The sequence below is a fragment of the Microcaecilia unicolor genome, chromosome 1 (assembly GCF_901765095.1).
Source record: "Microcaecilia unicolor chromosome 1, aMicUni1.1, whole genome shotgun sequence".
Lineage (NCBI taxonomy): Eukaryota > Metazoa > Chordata > Amphibia > Gymnophiona > Siphonopidae > Microcaecilia > Microcaecilia unicolor.
The window spans coordinates 373,247,719-373,270,844 of NC_044031.1; the positions used below are offsets into that span (position 1 = coordinate 373,247,719).

At 49.2% G+C, this 23,126-nt stretch overlaps 1 protein-coding gene across 1 annotated transcript in view; it reads left to right on the forward strand.

Annotated features, from left to right (window-relative positions):
• LOC115481200 overlaps positions 1 to 23,126 on the forward strand; it is a 177,498-nt gene that overhangs the window by 101,243 nt on the left and 53,129 nt on the right. Inside the window, exon 9 of the mRNA XM_030220328.1 lies at positions 21,617 to 21,745. Coding sequence (XP_030076188.1) covers positions 21,617 to 21,745 — 129 coding nt within the window. The remainder of the gene's footprint in view (positions 1 to 21,616; positions 21,746 to 23,126) is intronic.

The window sequence follows — 23,126 nt, forward strand, 5'->3', positions numbered from 1 at the left end:
CTGATCACACTACTCCCTACTCTGGCAATAGAGCAGAAGGGCAATAAGAGAGGAGCATATGTAACATATAGTAACATAGTAGATGACGGCAGAAAAAGACCTGCATGGTCCATCCAGTCTGCCCAACAAGATAATTTCACGTGTGCTACTTTTTGTGCATACCTTACCTTGATTTGTATCTGCCATTGTCAGGGCACAGACCATATATGGAACGAAAAACTAGCTAATCTATTATAATAAAAAGCACCTCTAACGTTCTGAAGCTGACTCCATGGCTTCAGTGAAGGGTTCGTAAGGTTAAACTCTCTCTGCCCCGCCCTCGCGTCAAAACATGATGACGTCGAGGGTGGGTAATCAGAAGGCAGGACTGAGGGAACGAACTCACCTCCAACATTCTGAAGCTGACTCCGTGGTTTCAGTGAAGGGTTCATAACTGCTTCAACGGAGCTAATCAGGGGACAGTGGACAATCGCTGGGTGGTTGGAGGGGGGGGCAGGGGACAGAGGAGAATCGCAGGGTGGCTGGAGAGGAGCAGGGGACAGAGGACAATCGCTGCTGGGTGGCTGGAGGGGGGCAGGGGAGAGAGCAGAATCGCTGGGTGGCTGGAGGGGGGCAGGGGAGAGAGGAGAATCACTGGATGGCTGGAGGGGCAGGGGATAGAGGAGAATTGCTGGCTGGCTGGAGGGGGGGCAGGGGAGACAGGAGAATCGCTGGGTGGCTGGAGGGGGGGCCAGGGGAGAGAGGAGAATCGCTGGGTGGCTGGAAGGGGGCAGGGGAGACAGGACAATCACACACACTCTCTCTCTCACAGACACACTCGCACCCAGTCTCACTCTCTCTCTGTCACACACACACACTTGCACGGTGCTGCCCACCACGCAGAGAGGAGGAGAGGCAGGGGGTCCTGAGACCACAGGGGAGGGGAGGGGAATGCAGAGAGGGGGAGGGGATCCTGAGACCAGAGGGGGAGGGGGTCCTGAAGCCACAGAGGGAGGGGGGAGGTATCTCTGTCACACACACACTCTCTCACAGTCTGTGTCTTTCTCTCTCTCTCACACTATATCACATTCACATTCACTCTCTGTGTCACACAGTCACTCTCACACACTCAGTCTCATACACTCGGTCTCACAGAGAGTCTGTGTATCGCACACATACTCTCTCTCTCTCACACACACTCTCTCACACTCACTGTGTCTCACATACGCACTCGCACACACTCTCATTGAAACACACACACTCATTCTCTCACACACACACACACTCTCTCTCTCACAGACTCACTCTCTGTCACACACACACACTCGCACATTCACTGTCATTCAAACAGTCACTCTTACACACACTCTCTCAAACATACACACTCCAAGGTAAACCTTGCTAGCGCCCGTTTCATTTGTGTCAGAAAGGAGCCTTATTTACTAGTGTTGAATAAAGCCATCAGGACCAGTGCTAGCAAAAGCAGAAATCTTAGTAAAGCATGGATTGACTATAAGAAAGCCTCTGATAGCGTCCCACATTCCTGGGTAATAAATTGCTTTGAAATGTGTAAAATCAACCTTGAATGGATTTGAATACATCAAGTTTCCCATGAAAATGTGGCAAACCATGTTCCACCTACAGTATGCAGATGGACAATTTGTCATTCCTGACATCAAGATTCAGCGAGGTATATTTCAGGGAGATTTCCTGTCCCTGCTTCTGTTTTGCTTGGCACATCGTCCACTGAGGGGCGAAATGAAACTTTTGATCTATGTCATTTTAATGCTACCTCATCAACAGCCAGAGGTCCGTGAATACTCCCTCAGCAGTGCCCTCTGCAAGCACTGATGATGAAGCATTACAACTAGCTTTAGATTATATTAATTCCACATATCCACTCACAAAAGTACGTTTAGATGCCTTATCAGCTACTGCCTGGATACCCTTTGCTGCCCCTGCAGTCTCTGTGGAATTAGGTATGTCAATAAGACGTTTACAATCACTATTGCATGTTGTGACCCATGAATTAAATATTGTTGTGTCTGCACTACAGCAACAAATAGATGAAACTGCACAATATGCCATGCATACAAGGATGGCTGTTGATTTTATGTTGGCTCAATCAGGAGGAGTGTGTAGTATTGTAAATTAAACTTCCTGTTGTAGTGTTATCCGAAATCAATCTGTAATAGTTAAAAATGCAATGACACGCATTCTTTCCTTGGCAAAACTTAACGCTGAAGATTATAAAGGGTTTATTGATAGCTCATGGTGGGACACTATTAGTTCTTGGTTTTCATCATTAGCCCCCTGGGTACGAAGAATTCTCACATTTTTCTTTACAGTCATGGTCCTGCTGCTTTTGCTGTTATGCTGCACCCCATGTCTGCTGGCTTTATGCCGAAAGTGGTGTCAGCAAACTGTAAACTTGACTGTCCCGGTTCATGTGTCCGAACGTTCAGAACATCATGACTATGAACCCTTGAGGAGACATGTCAATAAACAATATGAAAGTTTAACTCCCTTGCGCCAGGCACAGTGTACAGTTGTACAAGAAGTATCTGGGGTCTGAGAGAAACTGTTGTCCATTGCCAAGACGGCCTGATAAGCTTGAAATATAGTTTACAGTCTAACAGTGATGGCAACTATATCCTTAAGAACTTCAATTGTGAACCTTGTGTCAAGGTTCAAGGGAGGATTTGTAGATAATATCTGAAGCTGTAAATAGCTGACATGATGGAAAGCTCATCATGAGAGCAAACAGCTAGAGGGCAGCATGACCAATGGGTCACGGGAAAAATGTGAGAACAAAGAAGTAAAGTTGTGCAGGTGAGTGGGTGGAATGGATGGGTGAGAACACAGCGAGAGAAGCTCGGAAGGAATGTAGCTGACCATTGCAGCACTAAACATTGATTGTAAGCTGAGTGAAAATATTGCTGACGTACATGATGATATGCCAACCATTGTGTAGAGATGTATATAAGTGATCCTGTAAAGGCAGAAAGCTAAGCAAAATGTGGATTTTATGATTTACCATTGCAGCTTGTGAGTATTGTGATTTTGCTTCCTGTATAATGTTTTTATACAGCCTCTGTCCAAGGAAGGACAGTTGAATTAGGAAAATAAAATTTGTTTTCCTTTTGACATTTTCTCTTAGTACATTTTGTGTATTTTACAATTGAAAGAAGGGTTTTTAAACAGTCCAGGGGCTGAATGAGAAGGCTGAGCCTTGATTATTTCCTGCAATTCTTTCCCCGTTATCGGTTTATTAAGCTCGTCCAGCTCTGTCTCGGTTAGTCGGGTCAAACAAGCGTCATCTAAGTATTGTTTAACGGTACTCAAGGTGGGGGGGATGGTTGTGTCGTGTACATGTCTTGGTAGAATTCCTGGAATACCTTCTCTTTCTGATTTTGTACGTGGCCCTCCTTGTCCTTTACCGCCATGATCGTTCTGTTCCCTCCCCAAGTTTTGATTACCCGCACTAACAGGGCCCCCTGTTTTGTTTCCCATAGCGCTGCAGTTGATATTTCCTGTACACTAACACTCTGGAGGCTGTCTCGTGGAGAAGGGTGTTCAGCTGCTATTTGCGCTGACTGCATTTGTTCTTTAAACATGAGAGTTAGGAGTACCAATATATCTGAGTTTGCTTTTTGGTACCTTTTTTCTAAGTTGGTAATGACGTCAGAAGAAGGCGGAACACAGCGAAGGGAAGGCTAGAGACGTCGGGAGCGCTGCCTCCTTCACTGATGCTGCGCTGGCTGGACTGCCATGGAGGTAATTTAAAAAGAAAAAAAAGAAAAGGGATGTTGGGGGGAGAGAAAGGAGGGTGGGCAGTTGAACAATGGGATGCGGGAGGGCAGGGGAGAGATGAGCATGGATGCGAAGGGGGAGGGGAGAAGAGGGCAGGCCAGGCCAACTGGGACATGATGGGAGCGGGAGGACAGAGGAGAGAGGAGCATGGATGCGAGCACCAGGGCTCAGGGAGAGAGGGGAATTGCTGGATAGGGAATTAGGGATGAATGGAGGGGACAGAGGAGCATGGATGGGAGGGCAGGGCTCAGGGAGAGAGGTGGAATTGCTGGAAAGGGGATGAATGGGAGGGGGCAGGGGACAGAGGAGCATGGATGGGCATGGATTGGGGAGGGCAGGGCTCAGGGAGAGAGGGAATTGCTGGATAGGGATGAATGGAGGGGACAGATGGGCATGGATGGATATGGATTGCAGGCAGGGCTCAGGGAGAGGGGAATTGCTGGATAGGGGATGAATGGAGGGGACAGATGGGCATGGATGGATATGGATTGCAGGGGCAGGGCTCAGGGAGAGAGGGGAATTGCTGGATAGGGATGAATGGAGGGGGCAGGGAACAGAGGAGCATGGATGGGAGGGGCAGGGCTCAGGGAGAGAGGATAAATTGCTGGACATAGAGTGGAGGGAAGAGAGATGAAGGAGATGAAATGAGGGAAAAGGAAGAGAGGAGGAAAAACTGCACATGGATGAAGAAAATAGGCAGAAGCTGAGGACCAGAAAGGAAGAAAAGGAGGAAAGGAAAGAAAAAAATTGAAAGAAGCCCTGGAAACGGAGTTAAGAGGACAGATAGCAGCAGAATCAGATACTGGGCCAGCATGATCAGAAAAAGAAAGTCCACCAGACAACAAAGGTAGAAAAAAAATATTTTATTTTCATTTTAGTGTTTGGAATATGTCCACTTTGAGAATTTACATCTGCTATCTTATTTTGCAATGTATAGCAATTTGTTTCTAAGAATATTGCTGACAATTCCTGTCAGTGTGGCAAGTGGTGAGCGATCATTTTCACAGGGGGGGGGGAGGGGGGGGAGGGCCGCTGCCGCCAACTGATAGTCTGCAGGGGGGGCACCAACTGATAGTCTGCAGGGCGGTGCCAGAGACCCTAGGCACAGCCCTGGGAGGGGGGGTCCGGTGGAGGGTGGGAGCGGCGGCGACGATCCCAGGGGGGGGCGGGGCACAGGGGCGGAGCTGGAGGATGGCGGGAGGTGGAACCCTGGAGCAAGGGGACAGGAAACACAGGAAGGGAGGGGGACCGGGGATGAGAAAATGTGGAGATTTGTTTTTATTAAAACCGGCTGAAGCGGGGAACAGTGGCGATCTTGGGGGGGGGGGGGCAAGGGCGCCCAATACAGGACACTCCTGACGAGCGCCTTTGCCCCCTCCCGATCTATTTGAATTTTTTTTTTGTTTTGGTTAGTGCAGGGGGAAGTGGGGAACTACCGGTTTGTGTTTTTATATAACTTTTTTTTTTTTTTTTACTTGCCAGCTTGCATTTTAAGGTGCAGGAGGGAGCGGGGAGATGACAGCTCAGGCCTGAGCGACAGGTCTGAGATCTCGCTAAATTTCTCACGTTAAATGATTCGTTAGAATCGTCAGTATGGTTAGTGCATTGCGAATTGTCGACATTTCAATGGTAGTTTCTGGTTTGGATTCCGTTTTCATTATCTGCTAGCGGCTACAGAAAAAGGCCTATAATGCATGCTACGGTGGCAAATTTGGTCGTTAAAGGGTCATTAAAGGGTCGTTAGAGTTTTGTGCATCTTGGCCTAACTGATTTAGTCCTCACATTTATAGCCTTGTAGTTCTTGTGACCTGTATCTGTTTGATAACTTTGGAATTCCCAACATTGGTTCCTGTAAAGAGAAGGAGACCTACAACTTCTGACAGAGAACTACCTTCTTATTTAGAAAGTGGACTTGAAAAAGAAGATTCATCGCTTGCTTGTGCTATTTGTACTTTTGTCTTCTGCTGTGTGGGTTTTTAATTTTGTGGATCTCTTAGAATAAAGATGATTTGGAAGAAGGCCATGGCAAGAAATGACTGATATTTTGGAGCAGATTGTTTTGGATGTCAGGCAGTGAGAGTCTTATAGTGAGTGCCACCCCTGTTTATCATTCAGAACCCTCTTGTTTTCATTCATTTTTCCAGAACACTCTGAGGAGTGGACAGAAACCCCACACAAAGGACTAGAGTTCTGTGATTTGTGCTCGAATAGCTTGCACCAATTCCTATTGCAGCTCCTTGTGACTCTGGGCAAATCACTTAATCCTCCATTGCCCCAGGTGCAAAGAAGTACATCTATGTACTATCAGGCTCATTTTCGAAAGAGAAGGGTGTCCAAAAAAGCAACACAAAAAGCACATGAGCGTCCCTGTGAAAGAAGTTCGTCCAAATCCGATAATTGAAACAGGGCCGTAAAGACGTCCTCAGGCTGAGGACGGCCATCTATCGTCGTCCCCACAGGGGACGTGTTAGAGGCGTGTTCTGGCCGGCGTTAAGAGATGGGCGCCTCCAACGTATAACGGCTAGTGAAATGGGTTTGCATGGGCAGGAACATGGGTGTCCTTAGTTAGACCTGAAATAAAAGCGACCAGGCTAAGGGTGAAGCCATCTTTAGACCCATTAGCAATTTTCTGGCGTTGGAGAGTGGCGAGATCATTGTTGGGAGAGAAAGTTGAGAGTTGTTCAGTGCCCTGTTACCTTTGGCTGTGTCCCTGTGTCTTCTTCAAGACCCCTGGGGCAGGCCTTTGGGCCAAAACACGGCTGTGTCAGGTCGTAGTTTAGGCATTCCCAATAAAGGCTTCATTGTTATCCTCCTTGGATCCACCTCACTGTTTTCTTTCTACTGCTTACGGTTTCATGAGGTTTGTTCCTCCTTTGTGGTTGTTTTATTTTATTCACTACTTAAAACATAAATATTTATTATGTTATTTATATGGTTTATATTAACAATTGCGATGTTCTTTTTTCTTTGGTCTTATAATTTATACTAGTGTATTTTTATATGTTCACTGACTGTATTCTTGCAAGCCCCTGATGCAGCCCTTGAGAGGGTGAAACATGACCATGTCATGCTTTTAAATATTTATTTATTTATTTATTGTTTAAATTTATTTTGTGCCATGGTGGATTGTTCACTTGTTTTTCTTATACTGTATGAATCTTATCTACCAACATCATAACAGAGTAGTCCTCCACACTCACCCTAAGTTCTTGCCAAAGGTGGTGTCAGAGTTCCATCTGAACCAGTCAATTGTCTTGCCAACATTTTTTCCTCGCCCTCATACAAGTCCTGGCGAAAGCAAGCTGCACACTTTGGACTGCAAAAGAGCATTGGCCTTTTACTTGGAGCGGACAAGCCCCCACAGACAGTCCGCCCAGTTGTTTATTTCTTTTAATCCCAACAAGAGGGGAGTTGCTGTCGGGAAACGCACCATATCCAATTGGCTAGCAGATTGCATTTCCTTCACTTATGCCCAAGCTGGGCTGACTTTAGAGGGCCATGTCACGGCTCATAATGTTAGAGCCATGGCTGCGTCAGTGGCTCATCTAAGGTCAGCCACTATTGAAGAGATCTGCAAGGCTGCGACGTGGTCATCAGTTCACACATTCACATCTCATTACTGCCTTCAGCAGGATAGCCGACGCGACAGTCGGTTTGGGCAGTCGGTGCTGCAGAATCTGTTTGGGGTTTAGAATCCAACCCTCCTAGGCCCATTTTTATTCTGTTCCAGGCTGCACTCTCAGTTAGATGTTTCTTGTTTCAGGTCAATCCTTGTTATGCTCTCGTCGTTGCGAGGTCCAATTGACCATTGGTTTGTTGTGTTGAGTGAGCCTGGGGGCTAGGGATACCCCACATGTGAGTATATTAGCCTGCTTGTCCTCAGAGAAAGCGAAGTTTCTTACCTGAAGCAGGTGTTCTCCGAGGACAGCAGGCTGTATATTCTCACAAACCTTCCCACCTCCCCTTTGGAGTTGTATTTCTTTCATCTTTTGGATTCAACTGAGGAGCGTGTCCGCGCGGCGCGATCGCTCGCGCGACGGAATGCTGTTCGAAGAGACTTTTAGATTTTGCTAGAAAATCCTCCGGGCCGACGTGATGTCACCCACATGTGAGAATATACAGCCTGCTGTCCTCGGAGAACACCTGCTTCAGGTAAGAAACTTCGCTTTCCTGTCCCCGCCCCGTCCCTGTGGGTCTGTCTCCATCCCCACCCCATCCCCGCAGGCCCCATCTCCATCCCTGCCCTGTCCCTGCAGGTTCCATCCCCGTCCCGTTCCGTGGGCGCTGTTCTCATCTGCAGAGGCCTCGAACACTTACGATTTTATATTTAAATCTTTTTTTATTAAAGTATAAAAAGGAATAATATTCATATTCAACTATTGTGTATAAATTATAAATCGAAAACAATAATAACAATGAGCAACTATAATAAACCCTCCCACCACCACCACCCTCTGTCCTTCCAACCCCAATAGTAGCTGACTTCTACTGCTCCAAGGAATCCTAATCCACCCTGTTAAAATGTCCAGGGATACAAAACACAACCCATTCTGTACGTCCTAGAGGGGAGAACTATGCCCTATAAAGCACTGTTATGTGGATGAACAAGAAGTCATCAACAATCTCAGGATTCTGTCTAGCTCTCCTGTCTTCCACAGTCTCTCCTGCAATAGAAGATGTCTTCGTAGAAGATGTGCTGGTAGCAGGATGTTCAGAATCCCCCAAGCAAATTTTGCTAGCTGTGACCAGCATGTTTACTTGTTTTTCCAAAAAATAAAATATTGTCGTCTGCATCAATCAAACACAAATAACAGTCCACTTCATTAACAGGCTTCAAAGTAGAAAGTGACATGGGGACAAAGTTTGTCTCCGTCCTCACTTGCTCTGTTCCCACCCCGTCCCTGTGAGATCTGGGAGTACAGAACATTGCTATACAAAAGTTCTGCTATATCTGAGACTCCAAAGAATATATATAAGCAATCAAATGCTTTTATTTATTACTAGTAAAAAAGGCCCGTTTCTGTAGGCAAGGAAACGTGCCTTAGGCTGGCAATTCCCCCCCCCCCCCCCCCCCCGTGCTATGGCCCCCTCGAACCCCCCCCTTCCGCGAACCTGTCGTTCCCCCCCCCCCCCCGTGCCAGCGAAAACTGCCACCGCCGCCGTTGTTGTGCTACCTTCCCTTCCCGTAGGTTCCTCAATCATCTTCTTAGAAAGTTAACTCCGTGGCGATCTGAACACCCACTGTACCCACATGTAAGTGCCCCCCTTCACCCATAAGGGCTATGGTATGGAGTAGAGGTGCGGGGAGTGGGTTTGGGGGGATTTTGGGGGCTCAGCACCCAAGGTAAGGGAGCTATGCACCTGGGAGCTTTTTTGTATTTTTAAAACATTTTTAGAAGTGCCCCCTAGGGTGCCCTGGCATGTGAGGGGGACCAGTGCATTACAAATGCTGGCTCCTCCCATGACCAAATGCCTTGGATTTTGCCGGGTTTCAGATGGCCGGCATTTTTTTCCATTATCACTGCAAAACAAAACCGGCGAACTCTGGCATTTGGCCGGGCTAAACCGTATTATCGAAAAAAAAAGATGGCCGGCCATCTTTTTCGATAATACGGTTCCGGCCAGCTGTTGCGCCGCCGCCGCCAAAATAGATAGCCGGCGACGTTCGATTATGCCCCTCTAAGTCATCTTCCTGAGCAGGGCCGCCGAGAGACTGGGCCGGGCCCGGGACAAGGCCGCCCCTGCCCCCCCCCCCTCACCGCCGGGCCCTTGCACTATAAGTAGATCCTTCAAGAGGTAGTGTGTCATGATTTAGGCTCTACACCTTTTCTGATGTTTTGGTGCCACCTCAGTAAAGCCAAAACACAATCTCTCCACTGCAAAACACTATACACAAACTTGTGCAAAAACCCACTCATAACCTTACCAAACCATAACAGCATAACAGCACTAATTCCAAGGACAAACTACAACCTTATGCGTGGAAAGGCAGCATTATAATTACACCGGGCTCTAAAACACCCGTACACAACCTAATGAAAAACAAAACAAAAAGGGCTGCAAATACTACACACTAGCAAAATACTGTACCTTGATCACACATGAAAAACACATGGCAACAGATATGACACAAGGAACTAGAAATAAAAAAAATATGAAGGCAAAATACTGAACTAGAAAGTTACCTCAAGAAGTCAGACTCAGCATGCAGCAATACTAGAAAAATTGAAACACGCATGAAAAATATCACAGATACACATTTCCAAAAGCTGACATATTCCAATTAATAAATTCTGAATAAAATACTTTTTTCTACCTTTGTTGTCTGATCATAGTTTTTTATTCGCTTTGGTCCCATCTTCTGTTTTATGCAGTGTCTTCTTTCCATTTGATATTTTTTCTCTCACCATCCTCCTGTGTCCTTATGCGTCCTGTCTACCATCTGTAGCCCTGTCCCTATCCTTCCTCAAGTTTCGGCAACTGAAAGTGTTCCGATCCAGCCCTTAAATTGAGCATTTCTCCTCACTCCCCTCCCCTCCATCCATGTGCATGTACTTCCTGTCTTCCCTTCCCTCCCCTCCATCCATATCCAGCATTTCTCCTCTCTTCCTTTTCCCTCCATCCGTGTGCATCTCCTTCCTTTGTCTTTCCTTCCCTTCATCCTTGTCCAACATTTCTTCTCTTCCCTGCCCTCCACTCCATCCATCCATGTTCAGCATTTCTCCTCTCTTCCCTTCCCTCCATCCATGTGCATCTCCTTCCTGACTTCCCTCCCCTCCACCCATCCATGTCCAGCAACTCCTCATTCTCCCCTGACCTCTCCTCCATCCAACCATATCCAGTAAATTTCCTCTCTCCCCTGCCCCCTCCAATCATCCATCCATGTTCAGCAGTTCTCCTCTCCCCTCTGCCCTGCCCTCCTGTCCAGCGATCTCTTCTCTCTCCCCCCTGCCCTCTTGTCCAGCGATCTCTTCTCTCTCCCCAATGCCCTCTTGTCCAGCGATCTCTTCTCTCTCCCCAATGCCCTCTTGTCCAGCGATCTCTTCTCTCTCCCCCCTGCCCTCTTGTCCAGCGATCTCTTCTCTCTCCCCCCTGCCCTCTTGTCCAGCGATCTCTTCTCTCTCCCCCCTGCTCTCTTGTCCAGCGATCTCTTCTCTCTCCCCCCTGCCCTCTTGTCCAGCCATCTCTTCTCTCTCCCCCCTGCCCTCTTGTCCAGCAATCTCTACTCTCTCCCCCCTGCCCTCTTGTCCAGCAATCTCTACTCTCTCCCCCCTGCCCTCTTGTCCAGCAATCTCTTCTCTCTTCCCAATGCCCACTTGTCCAGCGATCTCTTCTCTCTCCCCCCGCTCTCTTGTCCAGCGATCTCTTCTCTTTCCCCCCTGCCCTCTTGTCCAGCAATCTCTTCTCTCTCCCACCTGCCCTCTTGTCCAGCGATCTCTTCTTTCTCCCCCCCTCCGAGATCCAAGGCCTGCCCCCCTCCGAGATCCAAGGCCTCCCCCCTCCCTCCGAGATCCAAGGCCCCTCTACTACTGCTTATCATTTCTATAGCGCTACTAAACTCCCTCCCTCCCTCCCTCCGAGATCCAAGGCCCCCCTCTCCTTCCGTCCATCCGACCGAATTCCAAGGCCCCCTCCGTCCCTCCCTCCGAATTGCAAAAGCGATCTTGTTCTTACTTCGTCGGAGGTTGGTGAGAGCAGCATGCAGAAGAGAACGCAGGGAAAAACGTGCAGGCTCCCGCTTCAGCCTTCCCTCGTTGTCTGTCTCTCAGCTCTGGTCCCGCCGTCAAAGGCGGGACCAGAGCTGAGAGACAGACAACGAGGGAAGGCTGAAGTGGGAGCCTGCACGCTTTTCACTGCGTCTGCGTGCTGCTCTCGCCGTAACCCCCGCCGAAGAAGTAAGAACAAGATCGCTTTTGCAATTCGGAGGGAGGGATGGAGGGAGGGACCTAGGAGTCGGACGGAGGGGCGAGCACCCACGGACTCGGCGCCGGGCCCCCCTGGAGGCCCGGGCCCTGTCTCCCCCCTCTTGGCGGCCCTGTTCCTGAGGCGTTATCTTGTTCTGTTTTTCATTAAAACATCTGTGACCGCCATGTTGCTAAACGATGTACTCTGTTTTTCCACTTACGCCCATTCCTCATTCTGCTGCATCAGAATGTCACAAGAGATCATGAGTTCTGCAGTCACACTGAAGTTCAGGTTAAAGTCATGGGCATGTAAGGTTTTCTCTCATTTTAGATCCTGAACCAAAGTCTCAGGCCTTGAATCAAAGCTCTTAGCTATGATGATAATATACAGTGTACAACGCTGCGTGTGTTTAGTAACATTATAGAAATGATTAGTAGTAAAGGGTAAACTGACAGTACCTGCCTGATAGTTCAGTGTGTCACTTGTACCCAGAATAGGAGGCTCCTTCTCTTACTGTGGGGGGTTGTTTCAGTCCCCCTCCACTTTCTAAGCTATTCAGATATTCAGTTGCAGCAGTAAGTGGCATCTTGAGTCGCTCACAGCCCGATATTCAGACTGGTGCACGGTTAACATTAGTGCTTAACGTTAAGACAGCCTTTTTGCTATCCTAACTTTGGGGTCCTTTTACAAAGCTGCAGTAAAAAGTGGCCTGCAGTAGTGTGCAGCATGCCATTGAAGCAACTCTTTACCGCAGCTGGCAATTCTATTTATTTAAATGGAGGTCATTAATGGCCGTGTGCTAATGAAAATATTGGCGTGCAGCGATTTCTGCCTGAGCCCTTACCGCTACCTACTTAGGAGGCGGTAAGGGCTCACACGCTAACCCAGAGGTAATTGGACAGCATGCGCGATGGCCAATTACCGCTGGGCATACCTACTCCCCACCCCCCATGCTAGAAAATAGAAAAATATTTTCTGGTGTGGCAAATAGAAAACTACTGCAGGGCTCCTAGGTACACCCTGCGGTAGTGCTGTATTGCCGCACGATAACCCTACCGCCGCTTTGTAAAAGGGCCCCATTAGGAAGTTACTTAGCTGCTTAGTGTCAGGATTGCAGGAGGTCAAAATTATTGCTGGACATACTTATATTAATACTAGTAAAAAAGGCCCGTTTCTGACACAAATGAAACGGGCGCTAGCAAGGTTTTCCTCGGAGTGTGTATGTTTGGGAGAGTGTATGTGAGAGTGAGTGTTTGAGAGTCAGAGTGAAAGTGTGAGTCCAATCCATGCTCCTCTGTCACCTGTCCCCTCCATTCATCCCTATCCAGCAATTCCCCTCTCCCTGAGTCCTGCCCTTTCAATCCATGCCCATCCATGCTCCTTTGTCACCTGGCCCCTCCATTTTTCCCTATCCAGCATTTCCCCTCTCTGCCTGAGGCCTGCCCTGCAATCCATATCCATCCATGGCCATCTGTGCCCTCCATTCATCCCTATCCAGCAATTCCCCTCTCCCTGAGTCCTGCCCTTCCAATCCAAGCCCATCCATGCTCATCTGTCACCTGGCCCCTCCATTTTTCCCTATGCAGCATTTCCCCTCTCTGCCTGAGGCCTGCCCTGCAATCCATATCCATCCATGCCCATCTGTCCCCTCCATTCATCCCTATTCAGCAATTCCCGTCTCCCTGAGTCCCGCCCTTCCAATCCATGCTCATCTGTCACCTGGCCCCTCCATTTTTCCATATCCAGCAATTGCCCTGTCTCCCTGAGGCCTGCCCTGCAATCCATATCCATCCATGCCCATCTGTCCCCTCTATTCATCCCTATCCAGCAATTTCCCTCTCTCCCTGAGTCCTGCCCTCCCAATCCATGCCCATCCATGCTCCTCTGTCCCCTCCATTCATCCCTATCCAGCAATTCCCCTCTCCCTGAGTCCTGCCCTTCCAATCCATGCCCATCCATGCTCCTTTGTCACCTGGCCCCTCCATTTTTCCCTATCCAGCATTTCCCCTCTCTGCCTGAGGCCTGGCCTGCGATCCATATCCATCCATGGCCATCTGTCCCCTCCATTCATCCCTATCCAGCAATTCCCCTCTCCCTGAGACCTGCCCTTCCAATCCATGCACCTCTGTCACCTGGCTCCTCCATTCATCCCTATCCACAATTCCCCTGCCTGCCTGAGGCCTGCCCTGCAATCCATATGCATCCATGCCCATCTGTACCCTCCATTCATCCCTATCCAGCAATTCCCCTCTCCCTGCCCTTCCAATCCATGCCCATCCATGCTCATCTGTCACCTGGCCCCTCCATTTTTTCCTATCCAGCATTTCCCCTCTCTGCCTGAGGCCTGCCCTGCAATCCATATCCATCCATGCCCATCTGTCCCCTCCATTCATCCCTATTCAGCAATTCCCATCTCCCTGAGTCCCGCCCTTCCAATCCATGCTCATCTGTCACCTGGCCCCTCCATTTTTCCCTACCCAGCAATTGCCCTGTCGCCCTGAGGCCTGCCCTGCAATCCATATCCATCCATGCCCATCTGTCCCCTCTATTCATCCCTATCCAGCAATTTCCCTCTCTCCCTGAGTCCTGCCCTCCCAATCCATGCCCATCCATGCTCCTCTGTCCCCTGCCCCTCCATTCATCCCTTTCCAGCAATTGCCCTCTCTCCCTGAGCCCTGCCCTCCCAATCCATGCTCCTCTGTCCCCTCCATTCATCCCTATCCAGCAATTCCCCTCTCCCTGAGTCCTGCCCTTCCAATCCATGCCCATCCATGCTCCTTTGTCACCTGGCCCCTCCATTTTTCCCTATCCAGCATTTCCCCTCTCTGCCTGAGGCCTGGCCTGCAATCCATATCCATCCATGGCCATCTGTCCCCTCCATTCATCCCTATCCAGCAATTCCCCTCTCCCTGAGACCTGCCCTTCCAATCCATGCACCTCTGTCACCTGGCTCCTCCATTCATCCCTATCTACAATTCCCCTGTCTGCCTGAGGCCTGCCCTGCAATCCATATGCATCCATGCCCATCTGTGCCCTCCATTCATCCCTATCCAGCAATTCCCCTCTCCCTGAGTCCTGCCCTTCCAATCCATGTCCATCCATGCTCATCTGTCACCTGGCCCCTCCATTTTTTCCTATCCAGCATTTCCCCTCTCTGCCTGAGGCCTGCCCTGCAATCCATATCCATCCATGCCCATCTGTCCCCTCCATTCATCCCTATCCAGCAATTCCCCTCTCTCTCTGAGTCCTGCCCTCCCAATCCATGCCCATCCATGCTCCTCTGTCACCTGGCCCCTTCATTTTTCCCTATCCAGCAATTGCCCTGTCTCCCTGAGGCCTGCCCTGCAATCCATATCCATCCATGCCCATCTGTCCCCTCTATTCATCCCTATCCAGCAATTTCCCTCTCTCCCTGAGTCCTGCCCTCCCAATCCATGCCCATCTATGCTCCTCTGTCCCCTCCATTCATCCCTATCCAGCAATTCCCCTCTCCCTGAGTCCTGCCCTTCCAATCCATGCCCATCCATACTCCTTTGTCACCTGGCCCCTCCATTTTTCCCTATCCAGCATTTCCCCTCTCTGCCTGAGGCCTGGCCTGCGATCCATATCCATCCATGGCCATCTGTCCCCTCCATTCATCCCTATCCAGCAATTCCCCTCTCCCTGAGACCTGCCCTTCCAATCCATGCACCTCTGTCACCTGGCTCCTCCATTCATCCCTATCCACAATTCCCCTGTCTGCCTGAGGCCTGCCCTGCAATCCATATGCATCCATGCCCATCTGTGCCCTCCATTCATCCCTATCCAGCAATTCCCCTCTCCCTGCCCTTCCAATCCATGCCCATCCATGCTCATCTGTCACCTGGCCCCTCCATTTTTTCCTATCCAGCATTTCCCCTCTCTGCCTGAGGCCTGCCCTGCAATCCATATCCATCCATGCCCATCTGTCCCCTCCATTCATCCCTATTCAGCAATTCCCATCTCCCTGAGTCCCGCCCTTCCAATCCATGCTCATCTGTCACCTGGCCCCTCCATTTTTCCCTATCCAGCAATTGCCCTGTCTCCCTGAGGCCTGCCCTGCAATCCATATCCATCCATGCCCATCTGTCCCCTCTATTCATCCCTATCCAGCAATTTCCCTCTCTCCCTGAGTCCTGCCCTCCCAATCCATGCCCATCCATGCTCCTCTGTCCCCTGCCCCCTCCATTCATCCCTTTCCAGCAATTGCCCTCTCTCCCTGAGCCCTGCCCTCCCAATCCATGCCCATCCATGCTCCTCTGTCCCCTCCATTCATCCCTATCCAGCAATTCCCCTCTCCCTGAGTCCTGCCCTTCCAATCCATGCCCATCCATGCTCCTTTGTCACCTGGCCCCTCCATTTTTCCCTATCCAGCATTTCCCCTCTCTGCCTGAGGCCTGGCCTGCAATCCATATCCATCCATGGCCATCTGTCCCCTCCATTCATCCCTATCCAGCAATTCCCCTCTCCCTGAGACCTGCCCTTCCAATCCATGCACCTCTGTCACCTGGCTCCTCCATTCATCCCTATCTACAATTCCCCTGTCTGCCTGAGGCCTGCCCTGCAATCCATATGCATCCATGCCCATCTGTGCCCTCCATTCATCCCTATCCAGCAATTCCCCTCTCCCTGAGTCCTGCCCTTCCAATCCATGTCCATCCATGCTCATCTGTCACCTGGCCCCTCCATTTTTTTCCTATCCAGCATTTCCCCTCTCTGCCTGAGGCCTGCCCTGCAATCCATATCCATCCATGCCCATCTGTCCCCTCCATTCATCCCTATCCAGCAATTCCCCTCTCTCTCTGAGTCCTGCCCTCCCAATCCATGCCCATCCATGCTCCTCTGTCACCTGGCCCCTTCATTTTTCCCTATCCAGCAATTGCCCTGTCTCCCTGAGGCCTGCCCTGCAATCCATATCCATCCATGCCCATCTGTCCCCTCTATTCATCCCTATCCAGCAATTCCCTCTCTCCCTGAGTCCTGCCCTCCCAATCCATGCCCATCCATGCTCCTCTGTCCCCTGCCCCCTCCATTCATCCCTTTCCAGCAATTGCCCTCTCTCCCTGAGCCCTGCCGTCCCAATCCATGCCCATCCATGCTCCTCTGTCCCCTCCATTCATCCCTATCCAGCAATTCCCCTCTCCCTGAGTCCTGCCCTTCCAATCCATGCCCATCCATGCTCCTTTGTCACCTGGCCCCTCCATTTTTCCCTATCCAGCATTTCCCCTCTCTGCCTGAGGCCTGGCCTGCAATCCATATCCATCCATGGCCATCTGTCCCCTCCATTCATCCCTATCCAGCAATTCCCCTCTCCCTGAGTCCTGCCCTTCCAATCCATGCACCTCTGTCACCTGGCTCCTCCATTCATCCCTATCTACAATTCCCCTGTCTGCCTGAGGCCTGCCCTGCAATCCATATGCATCCATGCCCATCTGTGCCCTCCATTCATCCCTATCCAGCAATTCCCCTCTCCCTGAGTCCTGCCCTTCCAATCCATGCCCATCCATGCGCATCTGTCACCTGGCCCCTCCATTTTTCCCTATCCAGCAATTGCCCCTGTCTCCCTGAGGCCTGCCCTGCAATCCATATCCATCCATGCCCATCTGTCCCCTCTATTCATCCCTATCCAGCAATTTCCCTCTCTCTCTGAGTCCTGCCCTCCCAATCCATGCCCATCCATGCTCCTCTGTCACCTGGCCCCTCCATTTTTCCCTATCCAGCAATTGCCCTGTCTCCCTGAGGCCTGCCCTGAAATCCATATCCATCCATGCCCATCTGTCCCCTCTATTCATCCCTATCCAGAAATTTCCCTCTCTCCCTGAGTCCTGCCCTCCCAATCCATGCCCATCCATGCTCCTCTGTCCCCTGCCCCCTCCATTCATCCCTTTCCAGCAATTGCCCTCTCTCCCTGAGCCCTGCCCTCCCAATCCATGGCCATCCATGCTCCTCTGTCCCCTGCCGCCTCCATTCATCCTTTTCCAGCAAGTCCCCTGTCTCCCTTCCATGACCCCCCCTTGCATCCATGCTCCTCTCTCTCCCATGTCCCAGCCTGGGCCGCCCTCTTCTCCCCCCCCCCCCCTTCGCATCCATGCTGTCGTTTCTCCCCTGCCCTCCCGCTCCCATTGTTTTTCTTTTGTGGCCACCCTCTTCGCTCCCCCCAACATGGTTTTTTTTTTTTTCTTTCTTGTTTTTAAATATACCTCCGTGGCGGTTCCGGCAGCGAAGCGTCAGGGAAGGAGGCGGTGCTCCCGACGTCTAGGTTTCCCTTCGCTGTGTTCCGCCTTCTTTTGACGTCATCCTTGACGTCAGAAGAAGGCGGAACACAGCGAAGGGAAGGCTAGACGTTGAGAGCGCTGCCTCCTTCCCTGACGCTTCGCTGCCGAGCGTTGCGATTGGTTGAGTGTCATTGCTCCGCCCTCAACGTCATGACGTTTGACGCGTGGGCGGGGCAGACACAATGCGATCTCACCCCCTTCACTTTTGGCTAACAGAGGCTTCATTCGAACGTTGGAGGTGCGTTTTATATAGAGAGATGAAACCAGTTTGACAATATTAAACCACCTTCTGACCTCTGATAAACTCTCCCCCCTCTCCTGCAGGAACCATTGAGGATGAAATGGGCCAAATGGTGCTCAGAGAGGCCTGATAGCCGTTTGGTTTCTCAATTACTCTTGATTAACATACCTTTTGTTCCATCTGGGAGCAGGGCTTCAGAGCAACCAAAGCTAGACAGTGTGGCTCCAGGACAACCTGTCAAAGTTGTCACCTTTCCTGACTTCAGAAAGTATCTGGAGTTCTGTAAAGAAAATAACTGGGAAAGAGAAGTTTTTGATCTCTCTCTGCTCCTGTTCCCTCTCAGTTCTTATTAGGTATAAACAGTGTTGCCAGGTGGGCGGTTTTCCCCGCCCAATTGGGCGGTTTTCCGCAACCCGCCGCGGGAAATTTTTGCCCGCGGCGGGTCGCGGTTTTTTGGGCTTCTTTTTCTTCTTTTCCGCGGTTTTTCGGGCGGTTTTTTGCTGTTTTAGTGACGTTGTGGGTGGGGTTAGTGACGTTCTGGGCGGGGCCGGTGACGGGGGAGGCGGGGCCGATGACGGGGGCGGGGCCGATGACGGGGGAGGCGGGGCCGGTGACTGTGGAGGCGGGGCCGATGACGGCGGGGTTGATGGGGGCGGGGGTGATGACGCGGGGGTGGGGGTGTCAGGGGCGGGGTTTGAGTTTGGGCGGGTTTTGGGCTGGTTTTTGGCCTGGATTGGGTGGGAAAAAAATTTTCCACCTGGCAACCCTGGGTATAAAGCAGAGCTCACTAGGGCTCTCCCGCTCTCTCTGTCTTTCTCTGTGCAGCAGAGCACAGAGCTCAGCTTGGGGTCTACTGCCCCCCCTTTCTCTGTCCCCGGGCACTTCTCTGTGTCCAGGGCACTAGGTCTCCCTCTTTCTTTCTCCCTGCAGCAGAGGGCACGGGACTCTGCTGGGCTGTCTTTGTTTCTTCTTCTTTCTCTGCACACCTCCATCTTTAGCCACCAGAGCACCTGGCTCTGCTCCCCCCCTTCTCAGACAGCCCTAGTCCAAGCTTTCTTTCTTCCTATGAACAAACACCCTATCCTTTCTTTCTCCCTCCCTCTAAACACACACACCAAGACAGCTTGTACCCTTTTTCCTGTACTAAGTGCTGTGAGCCAATACATATATGCAAATAGAATATACTTTATATATCCAAATCTGTGTGGATTGCGTATTCTTTGGGAACCCACTGCCTCTGTGAAGTGGACCCCGGGACCACCCTAGACAACGATAGCTGACATCTTGGGGAGCTCGTCTCGGTTTCAAAAAGAGGATCTCCAGCTGGGTAAGTAAGACATTGTTTTGCTTTCTGCATGTTTGCATATGTACTTCTAGGCTTGTTAAGGGGGATGGAAAGTTGAAGTAATTTAATGCTGTGTTTGGGGCTGCTCAGAAAAACTGATAGATCTTCCAACTTTATTGGAAGGGGTACCAAGTGAAACAGTCCCACATTTTTAAACACTACATATCTGTCTTTGGTAATCACTTAATTTCCTGTCACTTTGAACTATTTCTCTACCAGCCAGTCTCTGTCTTGGTGAAAAGTCAGCTCTGCCTGACAGGGAACCGACAGTTGGCATATCTAATCTAACACCTGCCTTGCTTAATCTATATTCATTCTAAACTATCCCTCCAGCCCCTCTACTCCATAAAGAGGGCCTTTCCAAATCCAAGAGCTACACAGAGCTAGTTCCATATATGTATATCTATAAAAGAAACTAGCCAGGTCCCGGTACCAATTTAAGTATTTTTCAGCAGCTCAACCATGGACGCTTTTGATCTTAAAGAACTAAAAGTTATGGTACAGACTTATTGTAACAAAAAGGGAGGCCCATTTGAAGGAGAATTCCCAGAGGATTCCTGGTATGATATTCAAAAACAAATGGTACACCATTCCCAAGAGTTCAAAAAGAAAACTAATAAACGGAAATGCCTTTTTATCCCCTGTGTAGGGGGCTAATTACTTTGAAACAGCAAAATGCAGACCTGACCACTCAGTGCACTCAGTTAACCAGGGACCTTGAGGACGCACAAGTGTGCATCTCGATGCAACAGGCACAGGTTGTGCAAGCAACAAATTCCTTCTTACATGTAAATGAACAATTGGACAAGGCTAAAACAGAATTAAAACATTTAAAAAGTAAATGTGCCTCAAAGGACCAGATTAACTCTGTGCACTGGCAGACCCCAAGTATTTCTCCCTCAGCACCACCAGCCTATGAAACACCCTACAAGCCAGGTTTTCAATTCATAGAACCACAAAAGCACACAGAAGTGTGTGTAGTGGATTTGAGAAGTGGGGGCAAATCTAAGACTGAAAACACTGACTTAAGCACTCAGACATGCATAGATGAGGAAACCCCAGGCGCAAGCACTAACCTGAGGGACAGGGAGGATTCTGCAGACACAGAAACTGAGTCCAGTACAGACCCCAGAACACCAGTAAACTTGGTACTGTATGACTCATTAAAAGATAGTGACATTGAAAGGATAACACAGAAGGTCGGCCCTATGCCTTTTAATATGAATGAATGGTGCAAATTAGCAGACTGAAAGTCGCCACTAACTGGCTAAGTAGGTGCTCTTTCCACACTTTGCCCCCAGCCTGCCTCTAATCTGGTTAGGAAATGGCCGGTTAGCGGTGATATTCAGTAGCAGTAATCAGTTAAATGCCACTGAATATTGATCTATAGCAATTAGATGAACAATCTGTATAAAATAACTACTGATAGCAGAGATTTCCATTATGTTTATACAGTAGCAGAATCCACAACATAGCTGTCTGTAGCTCTTGAAGAAAGGAGTTGTCCATTTCAATATTAAAATGATCAGGTTATTGTTAGAATATATTTCTAATGATGATCAGTACAGCAGCACCCCTCATTTTTTTTTTGTCTTGTGAAACTACAGTGTAGTAAATTTAAAACAAATTGGAGAAAATTTTTCTTCACCCAACGCATAATTAAACTCTGGAATTCATTGCCGGAGAACGTGGTGAAGGCAGTTAGCTTAGCAGAGTTTAAAAAGGGGTTAGATGGTTTCCAAAAGGACAAGTCCATAAACCACTACTAAATGGACTTGGGAAAAATCCACAATTCCAGGAATAACATGTATAGAATGTTTGTACGTTTGGGAAGCTTGCCAGGTGCCCTTGGCCTGGATTGGCCGCTGTCGTGGACAGGATGCTGGGATCGATGGACCCTTGGTCTTTTCCCAGTGTGGCATTACTTATGTTTTTATAAATGGAGGTGACTATGAAAACAGCATAATTCTAAGCACTTATAGGCTGTGTGGGAACTTTTTTTTTTTTTAAACATATTTTACTATATTTTTCCTGTAACAGGTTCCCACAATGTCAAGCCTGACATATTATTCCAGTTTGAGCAAGAGGGATTTGGGACTGAGCCTCAGGACTCTGAGGAAAGAGGAAATCTGACCACCACAGCCACATGTGAGGAACTGCATCAAACAGGTGATGTAGCTTGAATTAAAGCTAGAAGCAAACTAATCCAAATATATCCTACAAGAAAGACAGCTCCTCTGGACCAGGCACAGTGAGAATGAGGTGTTTTAATCATGGTCCCTGCTAACGTTTGTCGTGTGGATAATGTAATTGTTATGTTTCCCTTATTTTTACTTTTCTCCTTACATTATCTGATTTGCCTCTTTCCTTCTCTTTGTGGCTAATTTTCGAATGAGAAAAACATCTAGAAAATGGCATAAAGCAGCATTTGGACATTTTTCTCATAAAATCATCCAAATCAATATTTTCAAAACCTGTTTTTCAGATGTTTTTCTATGATTTTCATCTGTAGTGCGTCCAAATCTCAAGCAGGCGTATCGGGGGTGGGGGGGGGGGGGGGGGCGTTAAGAGCGGGATTTGGACATTCCTAAGACTTGGATGTTTTTCGGCCATAATGAAACAAAACAAAACTGTCCAGGACTAAAACTAAGATGTTTTGAGCTAGACTTGTTTTTGGAACGAATAAGGCACATAAAGGTGTCCTAACTGACCAGATGACCACTGAAAGGAATTAGGAATGACCTCCCCTTACTCCCTCAGTGGTCACTGACCCCTTCCCATCCCCCCCAAAATATGATTAAAAACATTAATTGCCAGCCTCAGATGTTATACTAAGGTCCATTAGAGCAGTTTTCAGGTCCCTGGAGTAGGCTAGTGGTGGGTGCTGTGCACTGCAGACAGGTGGACCCAGGCCCATACCTCCCCCTATCTGTTGCACTTGTGGCGGAGAATGTGATTCCTCCAGTACTCACCAGAAACCCACTGTACCCACACATAGATGTCCCCTTCACCCATAAGGGCTATTGTAGTGGCGTAAAGTTGGGACGAGATAAGGGAGGTTGGGTGAGATGTATACCTGGAAGCATTTATTTGAAGTCCACTGCTGTGCCCCCTAGGGTGCCCCATTGGTCTCATGGGATGTCTGTGTGGTCAGTCTACTAAAAATGTTGGCTCGTCCTACATGCCAATGGCTTGATCTTGTGCATTTTTTTAATGTTTATTTATATTTATTGAGTATAAACATACCATACAAAGATAATTGTAAACATACTGTATCACTACTTCCATCTGCAATATCAACACTTTTTTATAACTCTTTATCCCCCTTGTGTCCCCCCCTTCCCCCTCCCCTTCCCCCTAATTAAGTGGCAAGGCAGGGTCAGGCTGCGCCGACCACTCGATATATGGGTCCCAAACTTGATGGTACACTGTCAGACGACCTTGTTGCATCGCAGTTAGCTTAGACATCAGCTGGATGTAATCCAGTTTCCTTATAATAGTCCTTAATCCCGGCAAAGTTTGTTGTTTCCATGCCGCTGCCAACACCAAT